Source organism: Sminthopsis crassicaudata, chromosome 6 (genome assembly GCF_048593235.1).
Source record: "Sminthopsis crassicaudata isolate SCR6 chromosome 6, ASM4859323v1, whole genome shotgun sequence".
Lineage (NCBI taxonomy): Eukaryota > Metazoa > Chordata > Mammalia > Dasyuromorphia > Dasyuridae > Sminthopsis > Sminthopsis crassicaudata.
This window is the reverse complement of record NC_133622.1, coordinates 179,460,857-179,480,141: the sequence shown is the minus strand read 5'-3', so window position 1 is coordinate 179,480,141 and position 19,285 is coordinate 179,460,857. Positions and strand designations below refer to the sequence as shown.

The window sequence follows — 19,285 nt, the reverse complement described above, 5'->3', positions numbered from 1 at the left end:
CAAGGAATTGGAAACTGAAAGAGTACCCTTCATTGTATAATGAAAAAATATGATATATGAACACTATTGTGCTATAACAAATTATAAAGAGGATGGTTTCAGAGAATCCTTAGAAGAGCTGTTTGAACTGATGCAGAGTGAAATGACTAGAACCAAGGGAATACTTTATTCAGTGGCAACTTGTCATTATATATTGTAAGTACAAACATTTTGGAAAGACTCTGAAACTCTGCTCAACATAGTGACTAATCATGATTTCAAAAAATTCATGATGAAACATACTGTCCTCCTCCAAATAGAGAGGGAAGAACTCATATTATTTTCTAGTGGTCAGGCAGTTAAATAAGGTCTAGTGGCAGGTTTAGAGTTCTGGGAGTCAAATAGAGTTCCCCTGTAACCCTTCAGAATTTGGCCCAAGGGTAGAGAGTTAAATGAGGTCTAGTGGCAGTACAAGCAGTTCTCTGTAAAGGAATTTACAGACCCGAAAAGAGGTTTATTATGGGGATTGGAAATAGGGTTAAAATCTGTTTAAAGTCTAGTTAAGGAAATAGATAAGGATAAAGAGAGGAGGGCACTGGAAACAGTATTCTAGTGGGCAGAGACCCTTGGTATGCCAACCATAAGGCTGCCATGTTTGGAACCTCTGCAAAGAGACAGTTTTAGTTGGCTCTTTTATAATAGGGGGTTTTGGCTATAAGTCCCAGGTTGGCTCCTCCCTGAATTTCAGCTAGGGTTAGAATTTGAGTTGAATTCTATGGGTTTCCGGACTGAGCCAACCCCACCCAGATAACAAAGATGAAACTGTGCTTGGGGTGGAATCCCCTCCCAAAGGCAGAGTTGAAGGAGGTTTTCTCCTTTAAGGATTTTCAGTTTTGGGGATCCCTCTTGAATGTGACCAATAAAGGGATTTGTCTGACTTTACTATGGTTGAGAGGGAGAAATGGGAAGAAGAGAAAGTATACTTGAAAATAATATTGAATTTTGAAAAAGGAATAGATCCCAAATCATCTGATATTCCTGCTATTAAACCTGATCTTCATTCTCACCATAGACTCTGGTTTCTCTCTTTTCTCCTACACTGTGTCTTCTACTCTAGTTTCACTTTCCTTTCTTCATAGTCTTGCATTCTTATACACTATTGATCTTTGTCCCCACTGTTCATATTTTGTCATTCCACAACTTTGAGTCACCTCTAGCCTCCACCTTCTGTGCTCTGGTTCTTAAAGTCATTCATTGCCTGTGGGTAACAGAGCTCACAAAACTATAATGCCTGGGTCTACCTATTACTGGCCTTCCTTACTGCATAGCAACCCTTATTTCAGCTTTGGTTGACTATCACACTTCAAGCAACAATCCTGAACTTCTAATCACCCATCCCTTCTATCCTTCCTCTTAGCAGGTAATGCTGTTTTGCTGAAAAGATCAAGATCATCTGCTGATAAACTAGCTTCCTTTTCCTTGCCTCAAACCTCATCTATCTCTACATGAGTCTTCTCCTCCTTGCAGCCTTAGAGAAAGAGGTAGCCATCTCTTTGAAATTCCTCTCCTCTCCTCTCCTTTCCATATCCTGTAGGAATTTGCCTATTAAGTAGTCTCTTTATCTCTGGCCTTTCCCTATCCACTGCTTTTATCTCTGGCCTCCATTTCAGAACTTCCGGGAGCCAGGATTCCTTCAGCAATTCTTCTCATAACCCCTTTGCTACTCAATTGATAGTCTGTGACAGTTGCTATAGCCAAGAAAAGGTGACTCTGCCTCCAACTTAGTGAAACTGGTTCTTAGCCAATACATTCAGTCCATTACCAGGTGCAAAAAGTTTTTCCAGCCTAGCAAGAACATGCCATAAACCTTGAACTTCTTGGTACATCCTTAGAAAATCCAGGATAAGACCTTTTCCCAATCATGCTGAGAATTCTATGCAGACAAGGTACCCTCAGTTTTAAAAATCTGTCACCAGATGCTGCTGTTATTGTTGTTTGTCCTTCATTCTCAGAAAGGACCAATGGTGTTAAGAAATTGATGTCTTGACTTCCAAGTGAAGTAGATTTAAATGAGACAGGGCTGTGCAAACTCATCAACCTTACTCTTCTTCAGAGCCAGCTGGGTCCAGTGGCAAGACTTCATAAGTAAAGACAGCATGATGACCCAGCTGTTAGCCATTGAAACTGCCTTTATCTTTCCTCTTCTCTTTAGACCTAGAAAGAGTTCTCCACAGTCACTGCCTCCACTTCTCACCAATATGCATCTCAAGCTTAACTTCCAGTTTCACTTGGGGTGAACAATGAGCTAGAAAGTGAAAATAAGTGTAAAATATATCAGAACTCTTCCTTCCAAAGTCTTAGTCTCTGATACAAAAGCAACTTCATTGCTAAACTTAATGCCATTTCCCAGTCCTCATCTTCCTTGACCTCTCTGAAACTCTTCTCATACTTTATTCCTATCTTGACTGCCCTGAATCTACTTTCTACTGGTTCTCCTCCTGTCTATCATAGTGCTCCTTTTCCTTTCCTGAATTATATAATTGCAGTGAAGCAAAAAATATGGCAAGGTGATATCTTATAACTCCTGGTACTAGAAATCCATTTCACTCTTTGTAGAGTCCTCACAGAGCTTCCTTAGGCTTTTGCTCTCCATTAGGCAAACCATTCAAACAGAATCTGAGTTCTTATCCATATCTCTGCCACAGAGGGTCATTTTCCTTCAAGATGCTTTTTCTCTATTGTGTCTCCCCATGGTTTATTTAACTCAGTGTGGCTCTACATTTTTGATGTGGATCCCTTAGCTATTAACCCTTCACCTCTGATGACAGCTACTATCACGATCACCAGTCCTTTCAGAATTGCCCAAACTTCTTAACAATTCTTATTTGGATACTAATTTACTTGAAATAAGGAAAGAATAAACACAAAGAAACAGAAGCTTCTGTATGTTCAGGGATACATAGTAGTCAGGCTAGCTGACTCTTTCTCACTAGACTCTTGAGAGGCAGCTCACCACAGTCACGATGGTTCAAAGCTAAAAGAAAAGGAGGAACAATATTGCTTTAGCAGACATCTTGAATTTTAGTTTAGCAGACAATTAGAGAATTTTTCATTACCCATTGCAAAGCCCCGGAAGCATCCCTGGTCAGAAATAGGCTCTCCTCAGTAAGTATGTGGACTGACAAGCAGGAAACATCTGCAAAAGCTCCATACAGCCCATCAAGAGCAACAAATCCAAGCTTACTCCATGAGCTCCTGTTGCACTATGAACCTCAATATTACATGGTACCTGACACATGGTATGACCTTATGCTTGTTGGTTGATCTCTTTCCCCATGCATTCTAGAAGGTACTACTTTCCCCTCTTTACCTTTTAGAATGCTTTCCTTTTCTAGGAGCCAGTTAATTGGGTAGAGGGTCTTAACTTGGAGTCTGTATTTTTTTTAATGTTTCGATAACAGTATTTCAATGTAATTGATTTCTTCTGGAATTCTATGTATTTTATTTATGCATTTAAAAAACATGATTCTCAGCTGCACCAGAGAAGGAATACTGGGAAATGAGTGTAAACTGTTTGCATTTTTGTTTTTCTTCCCAGGTTATTTTTACCTTCTGAATCCATTTCTTCCTTAGCAACAACAACAACAACAACAAAAATCGGTTCTGCACACATATATTGTATCTAGGATATACTATAACATATTTAATATGTATGGGATTGCCTGCCGTCTAGGGGAGGGGGTGGAGGGGAGGAGGGGAAAATTCGGAACAGAAGGGAGTGCAAGGGATAATGTAAAAAAAAAATTACCTATGCATATGTACTGTCAAAAAATGTTATATTTATAAAATTAATTTTAAAAAATAAAAAATAAAAACAATTTTTAAAAATTAAAAAAACATGATTCTGAGGAGGGGTGTATAGGCATTATCAGACTAAAGGGAACTATTACACACAAAAAAAGGTTATGCACATCAGGTTTTAAAAAGCATTAAAACAATTGAAAAGGACTTTGAAATTTGAGTGTACATATATATATATATATATATATATATATATATATATATATATATATATATATATATATATATATATATTCATTTTAAATAAAAACTAGCATGTGCATGGTATTTTAACGTTTTGCAAAGCAAAATATGTTGCATAAGATGTTATCTCACAAGATCTGCGCAATTCCAGGAGGCAGGTGACATTTATCATACCATTTTACAGATGAGGAAATTGAGGCACAGAGCAATTAAAAGATTTGTCCTGTCCTGGGTCATTCATCTAGCCAGTGTCTGAGGCTGGCTTGGAACTGAAGTCTTCTAACGTCAAGTCCAGCACTCTATCCTGTCTCGATGAAGAAAATGAGGGCCAGAGAAGGGAAGTGACCACTAGGAGTCATGCAGACATTAAGTATCAAGGGGGCACTTGCAACCCAAGTCTTCCTACTACAAAAGCTGGACTTTCCCGGGGCATGGGGGAAGGAAAGGACGGACGTGGGAATGGAGGGATGTGAAGGAGCCCAGTGAGTAGTGCTGCTCCAGGCGGACAAACTGACCGCCCACGCATAAACCCTGGAGGGCAGGACGAGCCTCCCGGATTCCGGACTTGGCGTGAGAGTGCGAGAAGGAACTAGCTTTTCCGCGGCCCCTTTAATAACAGGTGCAGAGCCAGAGACAGGGAGGAGTGAAGGGAGGGTCCAGAGGCGGGACCCTATATTGGCTGTCCAATCACAATGTTAAAGCAGGGAGGAGAGGGCGAGCTCGAGGCGGAGCACGGTGTTCTGACGTCATCGCGTCCCACCGCTCTCTCCCACCCGACCGGCGGAAGTGCTGTGTTGGGCACTTCCGGTTGTTGTCTGTCTGGTTGTGTGGCGACTGCGTGGAGGCTCTCGGGGCGTCGGCGCCGCCATGGCCGGCATCAAAGGTGAGGGGGCCGGCGAGCGGCTCTGCCGGGCGGGCGGCGGAGGGGCTGCGGGCTTGCGGCGACAAAGCGGGCAGGAGGGACCAGAGCTTTGGCCTCCTCCAGCCCCGCCTCATCTCTACTTCTCCCCCTCCCCCGCCTCACGTCGCTGCCCCCTCATGTCCGCCCCCCCAGCTTCAGGTCGCTCTCCCCACCTGATGTCGCTGCCCCCAGCATCATGTCGCGCCCTCCCCCCGCTTCGTGTCGCTATCTTCCTTCACATCGTGTTCTCCCTTCCCCCCCCAGCCTAATGTCGCTGCTTCCCTTCATTTCTCTCTTCCATAAAGGGTATCTTTTGGAAAGCTCTTAAGCGCGGTGCCTGGTAACAGTAGGTGACTAATAAATGTTTGTTCACTTCCCTTTCATTTCTCTCTCCTTGGCTTATTTGTCTTCCCTAAACGAGACAATTTTTGTAAAGTGCCTGGCACACAGCAAATGCTTAATAAATGCTTGTCCCCTTTCCCTTCCCCTCATTTCAGCATCCCTTGCGTCTATTCCGTAGCCAGAACTTTCAGAAACTTAAGGGAAATAGAGGTTTCAATAAAACCTCTATTTAAAGTGACTCCTGAACGGAGACTAGATGCTCCTGCGGTCCTGCCTGCTCGCTTCCGATCCCCACCCCAATGAGGGCAGAGCTGGTCTTTGATCCCCTTCCCCTGGAACTCCCTAAGCAACTTCCTAAGCGGAGGGTTGGGGATGGGGCATCTCGGAGTCGGGATAATTCTCACACTCCCCCGCGGAAACACTGTTCCTTTTGTGGAGCAGCCCGGACCAGAAGGGGGGAGCACATCCCACTCTGGGACATCCCTTTACCCGACTCTTTATCTTCGCTACATTGTTATTGAATTCAAACTGCGCTGGGTTATTGTTGCATACCAATCTGCCTCCCTCGACTTCTCTCTGGGCTCCACCCTCGGGGCCGAGCTTGGCCTCCCGGGGGACTGCGTTGGGTTTCATGGTTAATGACTCAGCTCCTTCCCTGCAGGCAGAAGCCACTGATTTTTGGGTCCCGATCCTGTTTTACGTGTTCTGGGTTCCAGAATCTTGTAGTGATAATTAGGGAACGAGTTCTCCTATCCCTGGAGGGAAATTGAAGTATCCAGCCTTTAGAGAGGAAGTGTACTTACAAAGTTATTTTATTCTTCCCTTCTGTGGTTAAGTAACAAAAAGCCACCCACACTTTAAAGACTATACTAGTAGTGTTAAGATACTTTTGGAAGACTTAGTTCCTTTGTAGATCTGATGTTTTGGAGAAAGATTGAGCCCACAGGAAGTGAGGAGCTTTTAAGTTATGGTTTTGTTTTGTTTTTTGATGCGTTTAAAATGTGCTTTAGTGTCTTTAATCACAAGCAGTTATTTACAAAGAAAAGAATGTAATTTAAGCAACAATGCTCCAAAATCCACTTTCTGTTATCCGAATTAAACAGCCATTGTTGATTCTACTTAGGGCCAGTGAGGGAACTTCTCCCAGACTCACTTTCCTCATATGTAGAATGGGGTTAATAATAGCACCTACCTCAGAGGGTTGTATCAAAAGAGCTAACAGAGCAGGCATCGACTTTTGTGCCAAGTCTGATTTTCGATTTTGATAAGTTTAAAAAAAATACCAAATTCATATAATTAGCACTTCATCTCTAGATATTGTATATTTTTTCTGTTCCAACCCTAGCCTAGATAGAAGTTTTGGAAGTTGACCAGTCACATTTACATTTGCTCACCACTGGATTGTGATAATGTATTATTACTATGTTATTATAACAAGGAAACAGTTTACATAGAAATGTTACTTCAGAGTCAGCCAAGTTATCAAATTCATGACTTGTTTTGCCAACCTTGAGATAAACTACAATTTTGAAAAACTTTTTATTGATATTTTTATAAGAATTTTATTTATCTAATGAAGGTAAAATCTTGTGTTTAGATAAGTGATTTTATTCCAATTTACACTTGAAATTGCTAAGATTTTTCAAGGGGCCTATTGTTTAATAGATAACATGCTTCTCTGACTTCTTAAACAGAAGCAGAATTTATCCCTGTCCTTACTGAAAGCCATCATTATTAATTATTGTACTGTATAAAATACATTATTACTCATGAGTTTTTAAAAAGGTAGATATAAATGGTGCAATAAATAGAGCACTGGGCCTGGAGGCGTGAGTAACTGAGTTAAAATATAGCCCCAGACATTTAATACTTGCTGTGTGACCCTGAACAAGTCACTTAACTACAATTGCTTCAAAAAAAATGAGAAAAAAAGAGATTTGAATTGGTATCCTTGATATCCTTTTGCCCTTGTTTTGAATTTGACTCATCAGCAAACATTTCATTGTCCAAAAAAGAACAAAAAGATCTACCCAAAATTGTGGCCCTCGGGTCTATGAAATGAAGTCTGTTCAATTGAACAAGGTGATAAGGAAAATTAAAGTTATTTGTGAATGTCTGTGTCCCTATGGTAAATTGGCTCCAGATTGCCTCACTTTTTGAGTTTGGTGTCCACTTTGTCTAGTTTTCTCCTGGCCAGTTTTCATATCTTAGTCATAATCATTAAGGTCCTACTTTGGTACGGGGCACTGCTGTATGCTGCCAATACAAGTTCAAACATGAGTCAGCCTTTGCTCTCCATAAGCTTCTGAGGAGTCCTACAACATCCCGCCAGTGGAGAAAATAGACAACCTGTAGAATAGACAGGGAATGCTGAAATGGGGAACAGGGATATCAGGTAAAGGGAAGAGTCACTGAGTGAATCAGGAAAGGTCTGAAGAAAGTGCTCTTTGAGCTTAGTCTGGAAGGGAGCAAGAGAGATTCAAAAAAGGGAAAGGGGAAGAGGGAGAATAATGCAGATGGGAGGAAGCCTGCAAAGTAATGGAGGTAGCTTTTATTATATTTTATAATACTGACACACCCTCAGTTTCACACTTATGATCTTTGATATGATGTCTAAGCTTTTTAGATTTTATTTTTTACTTTTTTAAAGTAACATGAGAAGAATGTAGTTGTACTTATTTTCAAAATTGTGTAACTTAGAAATAAACAGAATTTGGCTGCACAGTAGATTGTATGGAGAAGATCAAGTGACCTAGATGGACAGGAGCACAATGAGTTATAGGTAACTTTCTAATAGCCTAGAAAGATAGTCAGGAACCAGATTGTGAAGAACTTTTAACTCATAAAGCAGCTGGTATTTTATTCTAAAGAATTCTTTTCTATTCTAGGGAGTCACTGAAGCTTCTTTAGCAAAGCAGTGACATGGTGAGATCAGTGCTTTAGGATTATCCATCAGCAGCCATGGGCAGGAGGAATTGGAGAGAAAGGAGCATAACTTCTATAATAAATAGCCCTGGAGACAGTTGCTAAGGGTATATGGTGGTTGTAATTAGAATCTGATTAGAATAATGACAAGGATAGATGGGAGATTGAGGACTAGCACTTAAGAGAGAAGAGGGCTGGTTCATTTTGGAGTCTTCTGAATAATGGTTATATAGAAAACAGGAGAGGTGCCATAAGATTGGAGAAGGGCAAATGTGATTTTCCACAAAAAAGGAAATAGAGTCTGCAAAGTATGGAACAGTGAGCTTGATTTCAATTTCAGAGAATTCTAAAGCAGATCATTAAAGAGATTGGTAGGGAACTTCTAGAAATGGAAATAGTAATCACAGAAAATCAACCTGGCTTCAAGAACAGGTTGTTTAAGACTAACTTCATTTCCTATTTTCACAGGATTTCACAAGAGGCAAGCACTGTGTTAAGTGGTTTGGAGTTAATTTCATTTAATCTTCACAACACCCCTGCAAGATGAGTGCTATTATTATTTGCATTTTACACTTGAAGAAACTGAGATAGACAGATGCTACGTGACTTGCCAGGTCACATAGCTAGTAAGTCTCTGAGACCACATTTTAACTCAGATCTTCCTAACTCCAGACCCAGTGCTTTGTTTCAGGCACCACCTACCTTAGGAAGCAACCAAAGGGGTTCTGATATCTATGTTCATATGTCTGAAGGACATATGTCATGTGGAGGAGAGATAAGGGTTGTTGGAGGGGAACAACAGATTACAAATTTAGGCTTGATATCAAGGAAACCTTGTTGCTAATTAGAACTGTCCCAGAGAGGGAATAAACTGCTTCTGAGGATGATGGGCTCCCCCTTCTTGGAGACCTCTAGAACAGGGTTTCTCAAACTATTGCCCGTGGGCCAGTGGCCACTGAGGACGTTTATGCGGCCCGCCAGGTTATGGCAAATGGGCTGAGGGGCGGACACAGAGTGTGAGTTTTTGTTTTTACTATAGTTGGGCCCTCCAATAGTCTGAGGGACAGTGAACTGGCCCCTGGTTTAAAAAATTTGAGGACCACTGCTCTAGAATATGGTAGTGCCAATTCCTTTCATGTAGAGACTGATCTGTAATGACCCTGTTGTCCTTCCATCACTCAAGTTCTTTGATTCTGTGAATCCATGGGAACAGATGAGATCACAGGAGAGTGCAAAAAGAGAAAAAGCAGGAAGGGATCCAGGACAGCTCTGGATTATAGCTGCCGATAGGGAACAAGGCTTGTGTGTAGGTCATTGTAAAAGCTGGAAGAGAGCCATTCTTGGGGCAGCTGGATAGCACAGTGGATAGAGCCACCCAGCCCTGGAATCAGGAGGACCTCAGTTTAAATCTGGCATCAGACACTTAACACTTCCTAGCTGTGTGACCCTGGGCAAGTCACTTAACCCCAATTGTCAGCAAAACCAAAAGCCACTCCCAGAACAGAGCCATGAAACCCAGGAGAAAAGTATCCAGAAGGGGTGGCCTAGACAGCACCAATCTAGCCTCAAGAGAAGCCAAGGTTACCAGTGCTGTTATCACCAGTCTGCTTTTACCAGCTGCCCTTTTCTGCATTTCCTGAGGCATGATATGCTGTGGTTTGAAGAGCTAAATTTTAGTGCAATTCAACAGACCTCCTTTTGAACTTCCTAGGTTGAGGCCAGATGAGAATTCTGGGGACCCCTTTGTTAAAGGTGTTTTGATTTTATAACTAGTGTGCTTTCCCTTCAGGTTTTTAATGCTCTTGGACATTGATAGTCTATTTCTTGGTTAAATGAGTTGTTAACCTTGTGTTCTCAATAGTGTGTAACTTGAAAGACTTCAATTACAAAAAGAAAGAGTAGGAGACATACTTTCAAGTCCTAGCTCTTGAGATGGAGGCCTTTATGTGAGGTAGGGTAAGTCAGTGGGCTCTGAGTCTGTTTCCCTCCATCCCACTTTCATTGCAATGCCACCTCACAAAGCTGCTGAGAGGAAAATAATTTTGTACACCTTACAATACTCCCTAAATGTAATTTGTTAAGAGGTCATAGACTTGTAAAATGTCAGAGCTGGAAGACACATCAATCATCATGTAGTCCAGTTTCTTCATTTTACGGTTAAGGCAGATGGACTTGTGACCAGAGCAAGAGACAACCAGTGAATGTCCCTTGAGTTCGATGACAAAAGAAAGGAATGTTGACTCACCTGTGGCAGTGCTAGAGGAACCTGTGGACAAGAATGGTCCTGAGTGGAGAAGTGGAGATGGGTCCCTGTGAAGCATCAGTGAAAAGAATGCCATACCCATGAAGTCATAGATCTATCTATTGAAGGTTGTGTGGCACATTGACTTCTGTTTCTCTAGAAACACATTTACATTGAATACTATGAGCCACAAGAGTTTCACAAAAATTCTGTACTCCATAGGACCCAGAGATGTATAAAAACTAGAAATGAAAAGATTTCATAGCCAGCTCTGGCTCCCCCTATATTCTACTCCAGCTGCCAGTTATAGGTGGAAGGGAAAAGTCATCTTTCATGCTGCTCCCACCTGAATACCAAGTGTCTATAAGAGTGCAACTTATTCTACAAGTGTGTGTTTATTGTTCAATGCAGGCTAATTATGGAAATGAAATTGAGATGTTATTCAACCTTTCCTCTCCCATCATTTCAAGGTGATTTTGCTCTATAATAAACCTTACTTCACTATGAAGCCCAAATTCTCCACCTACCTGGCCTCTTGCTCCCCCAACAGAAATCTTCTAGGTTATGGTGGTCACCCTTCTCCAGCTACTAGGAGTTGTGGCTGAGTTAGGCCAATTAGAAACATTGTTAATTTTCACCATTGTGTGTAAAGAGAAAAGAGAGTAAATAGATTGGGAACTGGGTTTGAAAAACTTAGTGGTCAGCTCACTTCTGTGCTAAGTCATTCCTATGCTGCATATTCTGTATAAGACAGTTCAAGGACTCTTGAGAGGAACTAAGAGTTTAAACCATTAAAAGTGATTCTCTAGAGACTAAAGCATCTGTGGTTTAGGGGAAAGTATGTAATATGGAGACAGGAACCTAGCTTCACGTCTGAGCTCTATAATTTAGTAGGTCACTTGACCCCACCAAGCCTTAGTTTCCTCCCTAATTGCATGGAGAAACAAATAACTTGTACTACCTGCTTGACCTAGTAGTTGTCTGAGAATATTTTGTAAACCTTTCCTTAAGGACAGGGACAGCTTTGCCCTAGTTGCCTAGCACAGTGCCTGATATGTAGTAAGCAAATGCCTATTGAATTGAATATTAAAAAGGTTAACTTATCATGCGTATATAGATTATGTGCAACACTATTTTTTTAATCCTTAGTTAAATTTCCTTCTTAGAATAATGGACTTTTGGGGCAGCTAGGTAGCTCAGTGGATAAAAAGTACCAGCCCTGAAGTCTGGAGGACCTGAATTCAAATGTGATCTCAGACACTTAACACTTCCTGGCTGTGTGACCCTGGGCAAGTCACTTAGCCCCAGTTGCCTCCTTAAAAAAAGAAAAGAAAAGAATAATGGACTTCAGTGAAGAGAAATGATAGGAATGCTATCCTCACAGAGAAGTGATACCTATGCAGATTGAGACACATTTCTGGACATAACCAAACATGGGATTTTTATTTTTTATTTTTTTATTTTTTTGCCTATAAGAACTTGTGAGGTGGGTTTTGTTTTTCTTTTCGAATTTTTACTGGAGATAGAAAGATAGGAGGGGGAAAAAACATACTTTATAATTTTTAAAAATAAAATTTAATTTTAAAAAAGCCTGTTCTTCATACCCCTCAATCCAGGAATGATTCTGCTAGACATATATACCCCAGGTAGGTCAAGGAAAGAAAGCTAGATTCCATGCATACACAAAATATTTAGAGCAGGAATCTGGAAAGAGTAGCTCAGAAATTAGCAGGACAGCTTTGAATTTGTTATGTACCTGAAGAGAAAAACAAGTTGGATATAGCAGTGTAATTTTGTACTAGATGAAAAATACTCTGCTTAATTGGTACTTGTGACACTTAGAATGAAGAAACCAGGTGAATGCCAGTTGACTGGAACATGTCTGATCAAAAAATAATGAAATTTTATTATGCTGTAAGAAAATAATAAGTAGAAAGACTTAACAGAAATATAGAAAGTTGTGCAGACTAAGACATAGTAAAACAAATAACTGGGAAAATAATCTAAATGATGATAATAAAGTTATAAAGGGGGAAGGAGGATGAAAATAAACTCAACTTATAATAATGAAATAATGAAACTTGTGTCCAGAAAGGAAATGAGAGTGTGTTTTTCTTCCATTAGAAAGGTGTAGTTGTAAAACATCATCTACTTATATTAGTAGAATCTGTTGATATATTGCCAATTTTATTTCTTCTCTTTTTAGATTTTGTTACAAGGAATGGATTACTGTATAGTTTGGGGATGAGAGGCACATTTGAAAATGAAGATGTGTAGGAGATATCATTAAGAGATCAAAACCTCAGAAATATGTTCTACTCCAAAATATAAAAGGAATGTTAGTGCTGGAGGGGAATTTGGAGACCATTTAGTCCACTTTCTTCATTTCACAGAAACAATAATTTTACAACCCATGGGTTGAGTAAATGTAAAGTTACATGGAAATGCACTGTGGAGTAGAATTTGTATTTATTGGTTCAGCAGTAGATAGATCTATTCATTCCTCTCTTCATCTCTTTGTAAAATTGGAGACATTAATATTTCCTCTTCCTCTAAAATTCTAATTTAAGTAATCCCACACTGTGTGATGAATATGACCTTGGGTTCTCAAAGGCAAACTAGTGGTATGCAAATTCTGGCAGGCTTTGCCAAGCTCAGCAGACTGGCATATGACAAAGCAGCCTAACCCATAGGAAGGCTCATGATCATCATTTGATGCTTTTTGTTATTGAGATTAGCTTAGCATATAGTAAGTAGGTGCCTAATAAATACTTGTAGACTTGGTTTTTTTTTTTAATAGAAGATTATAGCTTTGTATTTATAAAACATATGCATTGGGCAATTTTTCAACTGAGCCTTGCAAAACTTTCTGTTCCAACTTTTCCCTTCCTTCCTCCTACTCCCTCCCCTAGATGGCAGGTAGTCCAATACATGTTAACTTTTTTAAAGTATGTGTTAAATCCAATATATGTATACCTAGTTACACAGTTATCTTGTTGCACAAGAATATCGGATCTAGAAAGAAAGGAAAAAAACCTGAGAAGAAAAACAAAAATGTAAGCAAACAATAACAAAAGTATTGGAAATGCTATGTTGTGGTCCACGCTCATTTCCCATAGTTCTCTCTCTGGGTGTAGCTGATTCTCTTCATTACTGAACAATCGGAATTGGTTTTAATCATCTCATTGTTGAAGAGAGCTGCGTCTATCAGAAATGATCATCGTATAATCTTGTTGCCATGGATAATGGATCTCCTGGTTCTGTTCATTTCACGTAGCATCAATTCAGGGAAGTCTCTCTAGGCCTCTCTGAAATCATCCTGCTGATGATTTTTTTAAGACATGACAGGCCACGTCCACATTCAGATTCCCTAGGGATGGTATCCAGATGATATAAAAAGAAGACATGAGTGGAGAGAATATCCAGATGGATGGAATCAGGCACTCAAAGCAATTTTTTTTCAAAACCTTTTTCATTAGTGAATATAATGATTGGGGAAATGCAGCTATTATGAAGATTGTTTAACTATTCACATTTTTCACCTTAATCATTTGGTTTACATTTAAGAGATGAATAGTACAGGACACATCTTTGTCCTAAGTAATTCCTAAGAAATAAGAATAACTGGATTCGTTGGGTCTTAAATTATGCTAAAATTCAAATTGAGTAATAGTGATAAATTTATTTTTTTAAAATATAGCTTATGCTGTGAAATTTGCCTTAAGTACATTGAATTGGATTCAGAAATCAAACTTGTATAGGTATGAAAAAGAGGAAGCATGGCTAGACAAATTTCCTGTGAAAGTGATTTGAGGGATTGAGGAAACTTGAAACAGCTTTGAGTTAACAGTGTTATGTGGAAGGCTAATGATTTGGGGCTATATGAATACAGGCCTAACATCCAAAACAAGCAAGGTCTCTCCTCGAACACCACTTCTGGAGAATTATGTTTGGTTCCGCTGTTACATTTTAAGAACATTGACGAACTGGAAGGTGACCAGCAGTGAGTTGAGGTGGAGAGAATCCTTAAGAGTATTCTCTCCAATAGGCAGTTAGGTGGTGCAGTAGATAGAGCACCAGCCCTGAAGTCAGGAGAACCTGAGTTCAAATTTGGTCTCAGACTCTTAACACTTACTAGCTGTATGACCCTGAGCAAGTCATTTAACCCAATTGCCTCAGAAAAAAAAAAGGAGGCATTGTCTCCAAGAATAAGTGGAGGAAATGGAAAGGTTGAGTCTTCAGAAGAGAATATATGGAAGGAATAGATTCAAACTTATAAGAACAAGAGCCATTCCCCAGTAAAGAAATGGTCAAACTATATAAACAGGCTTTTTTTCAGAGAAGTCCTAGTAACTACAAATTAAGGCAATTCTAAAGTAACATCTCATATCCACTTGATTGGCAAAGTGACAAAAAAGCAAGATGACAGTTGTTAGAAAGACAGTGGGAGGACAGACTGCACTGTTGGTGGAACTGGGAATTGGGCCAGCTGCTCTAGAAAACTACTTGGAACAATGCCCCAAATGTCACAACTCTGCATATCTCCTTTGATACAGAGATACTGCTATTAGTTCTGTAGCTCAAAGAGGGCAAAGAAAGGGGAGAAGGATCCAGGTACAAAGATATCTCTAATAGTTATTTTTGTAGTGACAGAGAACTAGAAACTAAAGGGGTGCCTGTAAGGTCAGGAAGGGTGAAGCAAATTGTGTCATTGGAATATAATTTGGAATGCTCTAATATTGTAGTAAATGACACAAAAAAGTCAATTGTGGAGAAACCTATGAAGATGGGCTGATGCAGAATCAGGTAAGCAGGAGAGAAGATGGAATAAGCATTTATTAAACATCTACCATGCGTTAAACAATTTTTAAAATATTTTCTTATCAACATGATTACTGCATGATCCTCGGGTCCAGAGGACACAACTGAGGACCATAGGAAGAAGTTAAAAGAGAAATTTTAGACTTGACAAAAACCTAAGCTCCATAATTGGAATGAATGCTGCTTTAGCAGGTCTTTTCCCTTCCACTAGAGGTTTGGAAGCACTTGCTCAGTCAACATGCTGCAAAGAAGATTCAAAATTAGTTAAATAATTTCAAAGTTATAGGATAATAAAATAACTCCACATCATTTCTGTATGATAACAAAAAGACAAAGAAATTCTAACTTATAAAATATATCAAATACTAGGGAATTTTTACTTACCAAGACATACACAGAAGCTATGTAAACACCACAAATCATCCTTTATGAAAATAAAAGTAGGCCTTTCCTTTTAGGAAAATATTAATTTTCTATTTATTAAAACAGACTTAGAAACAATATAAAATATTACAAAACATTTTGTGGAAATGAGAAATATTAATTTCTTATAAGTAGATGAAGCCAATACAATTTTTTAAACCACACCTAAATTATTGTCATACCAATGAAACTACCAAAAGATTATTTAGAACCAGAAAAAAAATAATGGTTGACCCTTCATTTAGGGGAACAGAAAGGCCAGACATCTCAAGGGTTTGGGGTTTTTTTTGTTGGTTTTTTTTTTTTTTTTTTTAGTGCAAAGAATTAGTTTAATAGTATCATATTACAAACTGTAATACAAAGCATCAATTATCAGAAATACTTGGTATTGATAAAAACAAATAATAGAATAGATTAGATATATAACAAAAAGAAATAAACAGAAAAATTGTTTGAAACCCAGAAATCCCAATTCCTAGGGTAAGAACTCATTCAACAAAGACTGCTGAGAAAGGTAGAAAGTAGTCTAGCAAAAATTAGATTTATATCTGTCACTTATATAACACATAGCAAAGCAAGCTCCTTATGGATACTATAATAATAATAACAATAGTTAGCCTTTATAAAACACTTTAACATATGCAAAGTGCTTTGTAAATATCTCATTATCTACGTAATATTCCTAGAAAGTAAGTGCTATTTTAATTTTATAGATAATGAAATTGAGGCAAATAGATTTGTTCAAGGTCACACAGCCCAAAAAGCCTGGGGAGTTAACTATTCAGGTTTTCCTATCCCAGTACTCTATTCATTGCAGCACCACTGTTTACCTGCTTTATATTATAACTTAGATACAAAAGGTTATATTGTGAACAAGAAATAATAGGGGAGATTTTTTTTTCCAGATTTGGACAGGGGAAGAATTCATAAATAAGGTGATCAAAGAGAATGAAATGGAAAATGTTGATTACAAAAAATCAAAAAGTTTTTGCCCAAATGAAGTATAGTTAGTTAGAAAAATTGCTAGGGAGGGGAAATCTTTGCAGTAAATTTTGCTAATAAAGATTTCATTTCCTTTATACAAAGAACTGGTACAAAATTTAAAAAGAGACACTACCTAATAGACAACTGGTCAAAGGATATAAACAGGCAGTTTTCAATGTCTTTTTTTTTTTCCCCCTGAGGGTGGGGTTAAGTGACTTGCCCAGGGTCACACAGCTAAGAAGTGTTACGTGTCTGAGACCAGATTTGAATTCAGGTCCTCCTGAATTCAGGGCTGGTGCTCTACCCACTGCACCACCTAGCTGCCCCCAAACAGGCAGTTTTCAAAGAAAGAAATCCAAGTTGTTTATAACCAAATGGAAAAAAATCCTCCAAATCATAAATAATTAAGGAAATGCACATTAAAGTAATTTGGAGACTTCACATCTATCTGACTGTCAAAGATGCCCTAAAAAAGGAAAATAACAATTTTTGTAAGTACTATGGAGAGAGAGGCATACTGCTGCAGTGTTTGTAAAAGATATATGGATATGAGAAATAATTTGAAATGTATTCAAAGAAACCAGTCCAGATATCCTTTGACCCAGATAAAGAGAGTGCAGGGAAAAAGAAAAGTACAGGAAAGTACAAAAATATTTGTAGCATCCCTTTGAAATGGTAAAGACCTAGGAACTGAGAGTATGCCCATCAGTTGTGAAATGATTGACTAAATTATGCCACCTAAATAGAATGGAATATTATTTCATTATAAGAAATTATAGAAAGGTTGTCAAAGAAACCTGGGCACACTTGTATCAACTAATGCATAGTGAAGTGAGCAGAACAGAATAATTTATACAAAAACAACATTGTACAGCCAATTTTTTTCCTTCTGATTAACACAGTGATTAATCATCACAGAGAACAAAGGAATGTGCTACCCACTTCTGGACAGAATTAATGACATATAAATGACAGAATAAAAGATATATATAGTTAAATTTTTAAAAATATAAAAAATTAGATTCAGATTGAATCCTGGGAATTGGGACTTTCTCACTTTGATTCTTTGTAAATTAGGATCAAGTGCACATTTTGTATGCATAGTTTTGTTTTGTTTTAATATTTCTTAATATGATTGGATATTGGATTTTAGTGATTTTTGTTGTAATTAAACATGAATTAAATCATAATTAAACTCATCTTGTATGTCCAGACCTCACATGATAAAAAGTTAAAAAAATTTTTTTAAAATAAAAAGAGTAGGGACTCTGTGGCATTGCTTTCTTGGGAAAGAGAATGTGATACAGTATTATGTTCCTGATAAGAGACTTATTAAACTACATCAACCCTTTAGTCAGATAGATGGATTCGTTGATCAGATAAGATAATTGTTAATTATTAAATAACCAGGAAATCTTTTAAAGATTATTGTAGGTTTATCAACCTATGGAGGAATCACTGATTAGAATTAGAAAAACTAGGTTGTATTTTTTGGTTTGTCTCACCTGGAACACTAATTTGATTCCTGACTTTTTGGATAAATATTTTAACCTGTTTGTTGTTTTTCATTGGCTGCCCTTTGGGAATGTTATGAAGGTAATATGACCATTAGTATTATGCAACCTTTTGTTCTTGGTAGATAAGATGAGCTATATAAGCTCAAGGTAATGCTATAGTAATAATGAAAAAATATATATCAGGGAGTTGTGTTTTTTCAAATATTTTATTTTTTCCCAATTAGCATGTAAACAAAATTAATATTTGCTTTTTTTTTTTTTAATTTTGAGTTCCAGATTCTTTCCTACCCCTCCCCTACATTGAGAAAGGAAATAATTTGATATAGGTTATACATGTATACTCACACAAAACATTTCGATATTAGTCACATTAGGAAAGAAAACACAGCCATTTTCCTCCTTCCCCTCCCCCCAAAAAACCCTAGAACATTAAAGTTCATGTTAATCTTTCCAGCTTTTCCTGAAAGCATCCTCTTCATCATTTTTCATAGCACAATAGTATTCTATCACAATCATATACCCTAACTTCTTCAGCCATTTCCCAGTTGATGAGAAAAGCAGTAATCTGATTTTAGGAAAAAAACTGCAATTTTTTTTGTACATTGTTCTTTTCCTTTTTCTTTGAGGTACAGACCTTGTAGTATTGCTGGGTTAAAGATTATGCACGGTTTTCTATCCACTTGGGCACAGTTCAGTTGCTCTCCAGAATGATTGGATCAGTTCACAGTTCCACCAACAATACATGAGTATCCCAATTTTCCCACATCCCCTCCACATTTATCATTTTCCTTTTCTTCCACATGAGCCAATCTGTGAGGTAATACCTTAGTATTTAATTAGGTTTTGGTACTGAATTTTATTATTGTAGTCTGTAAGCTGTGAATAGCCAGGGCCACACAAAGCAGGTATAGAGACAGGTTTTAGAGATCAAGTAGCAGTTTAATTATTTCAGAATGAAGAATACAATGTGCAAAATGGAAGTTCTCCTGAGCAAGAGATTTTTATTGCAGGAAGGTAGAGATTTTATATACAAATCATAAGTGAGAAGGGAGAGAAGAAGGTAGATTACAGTACAATCATTTTTAGAGCCTGAATGGCTTCCCAGGA

The 19,285-nt window shown here is 38.3% G+C and overlaps 1 protein-coding gene across 1 annotated transcript in view; it reads left to right on the top strand.

The window, feature by feature from the left end:
* Window positions 1–4,750: 4,750 nt before the first annotated feature.
* The window catches only part of LEPROTL1 (leptin receptor overlapping transcript like 1), a 24,429-nt gene continuing 9,894 nt past the window's right edge, over window positions 4,751–19,285 (top strand). Inside the window, exon 1 of the mRNA XM_074275368.1 lies at window positions 4,751–4,906. Within this exon, the coding sequence (XP_074131469.1) occupies window positions 4,891–4,906 (16 nt within the window). The 5' untranslated portion in view covers window positions 4,751–4,890. The remainder of the gene's footprint in view (window positions 4,907–19,285) is intronic.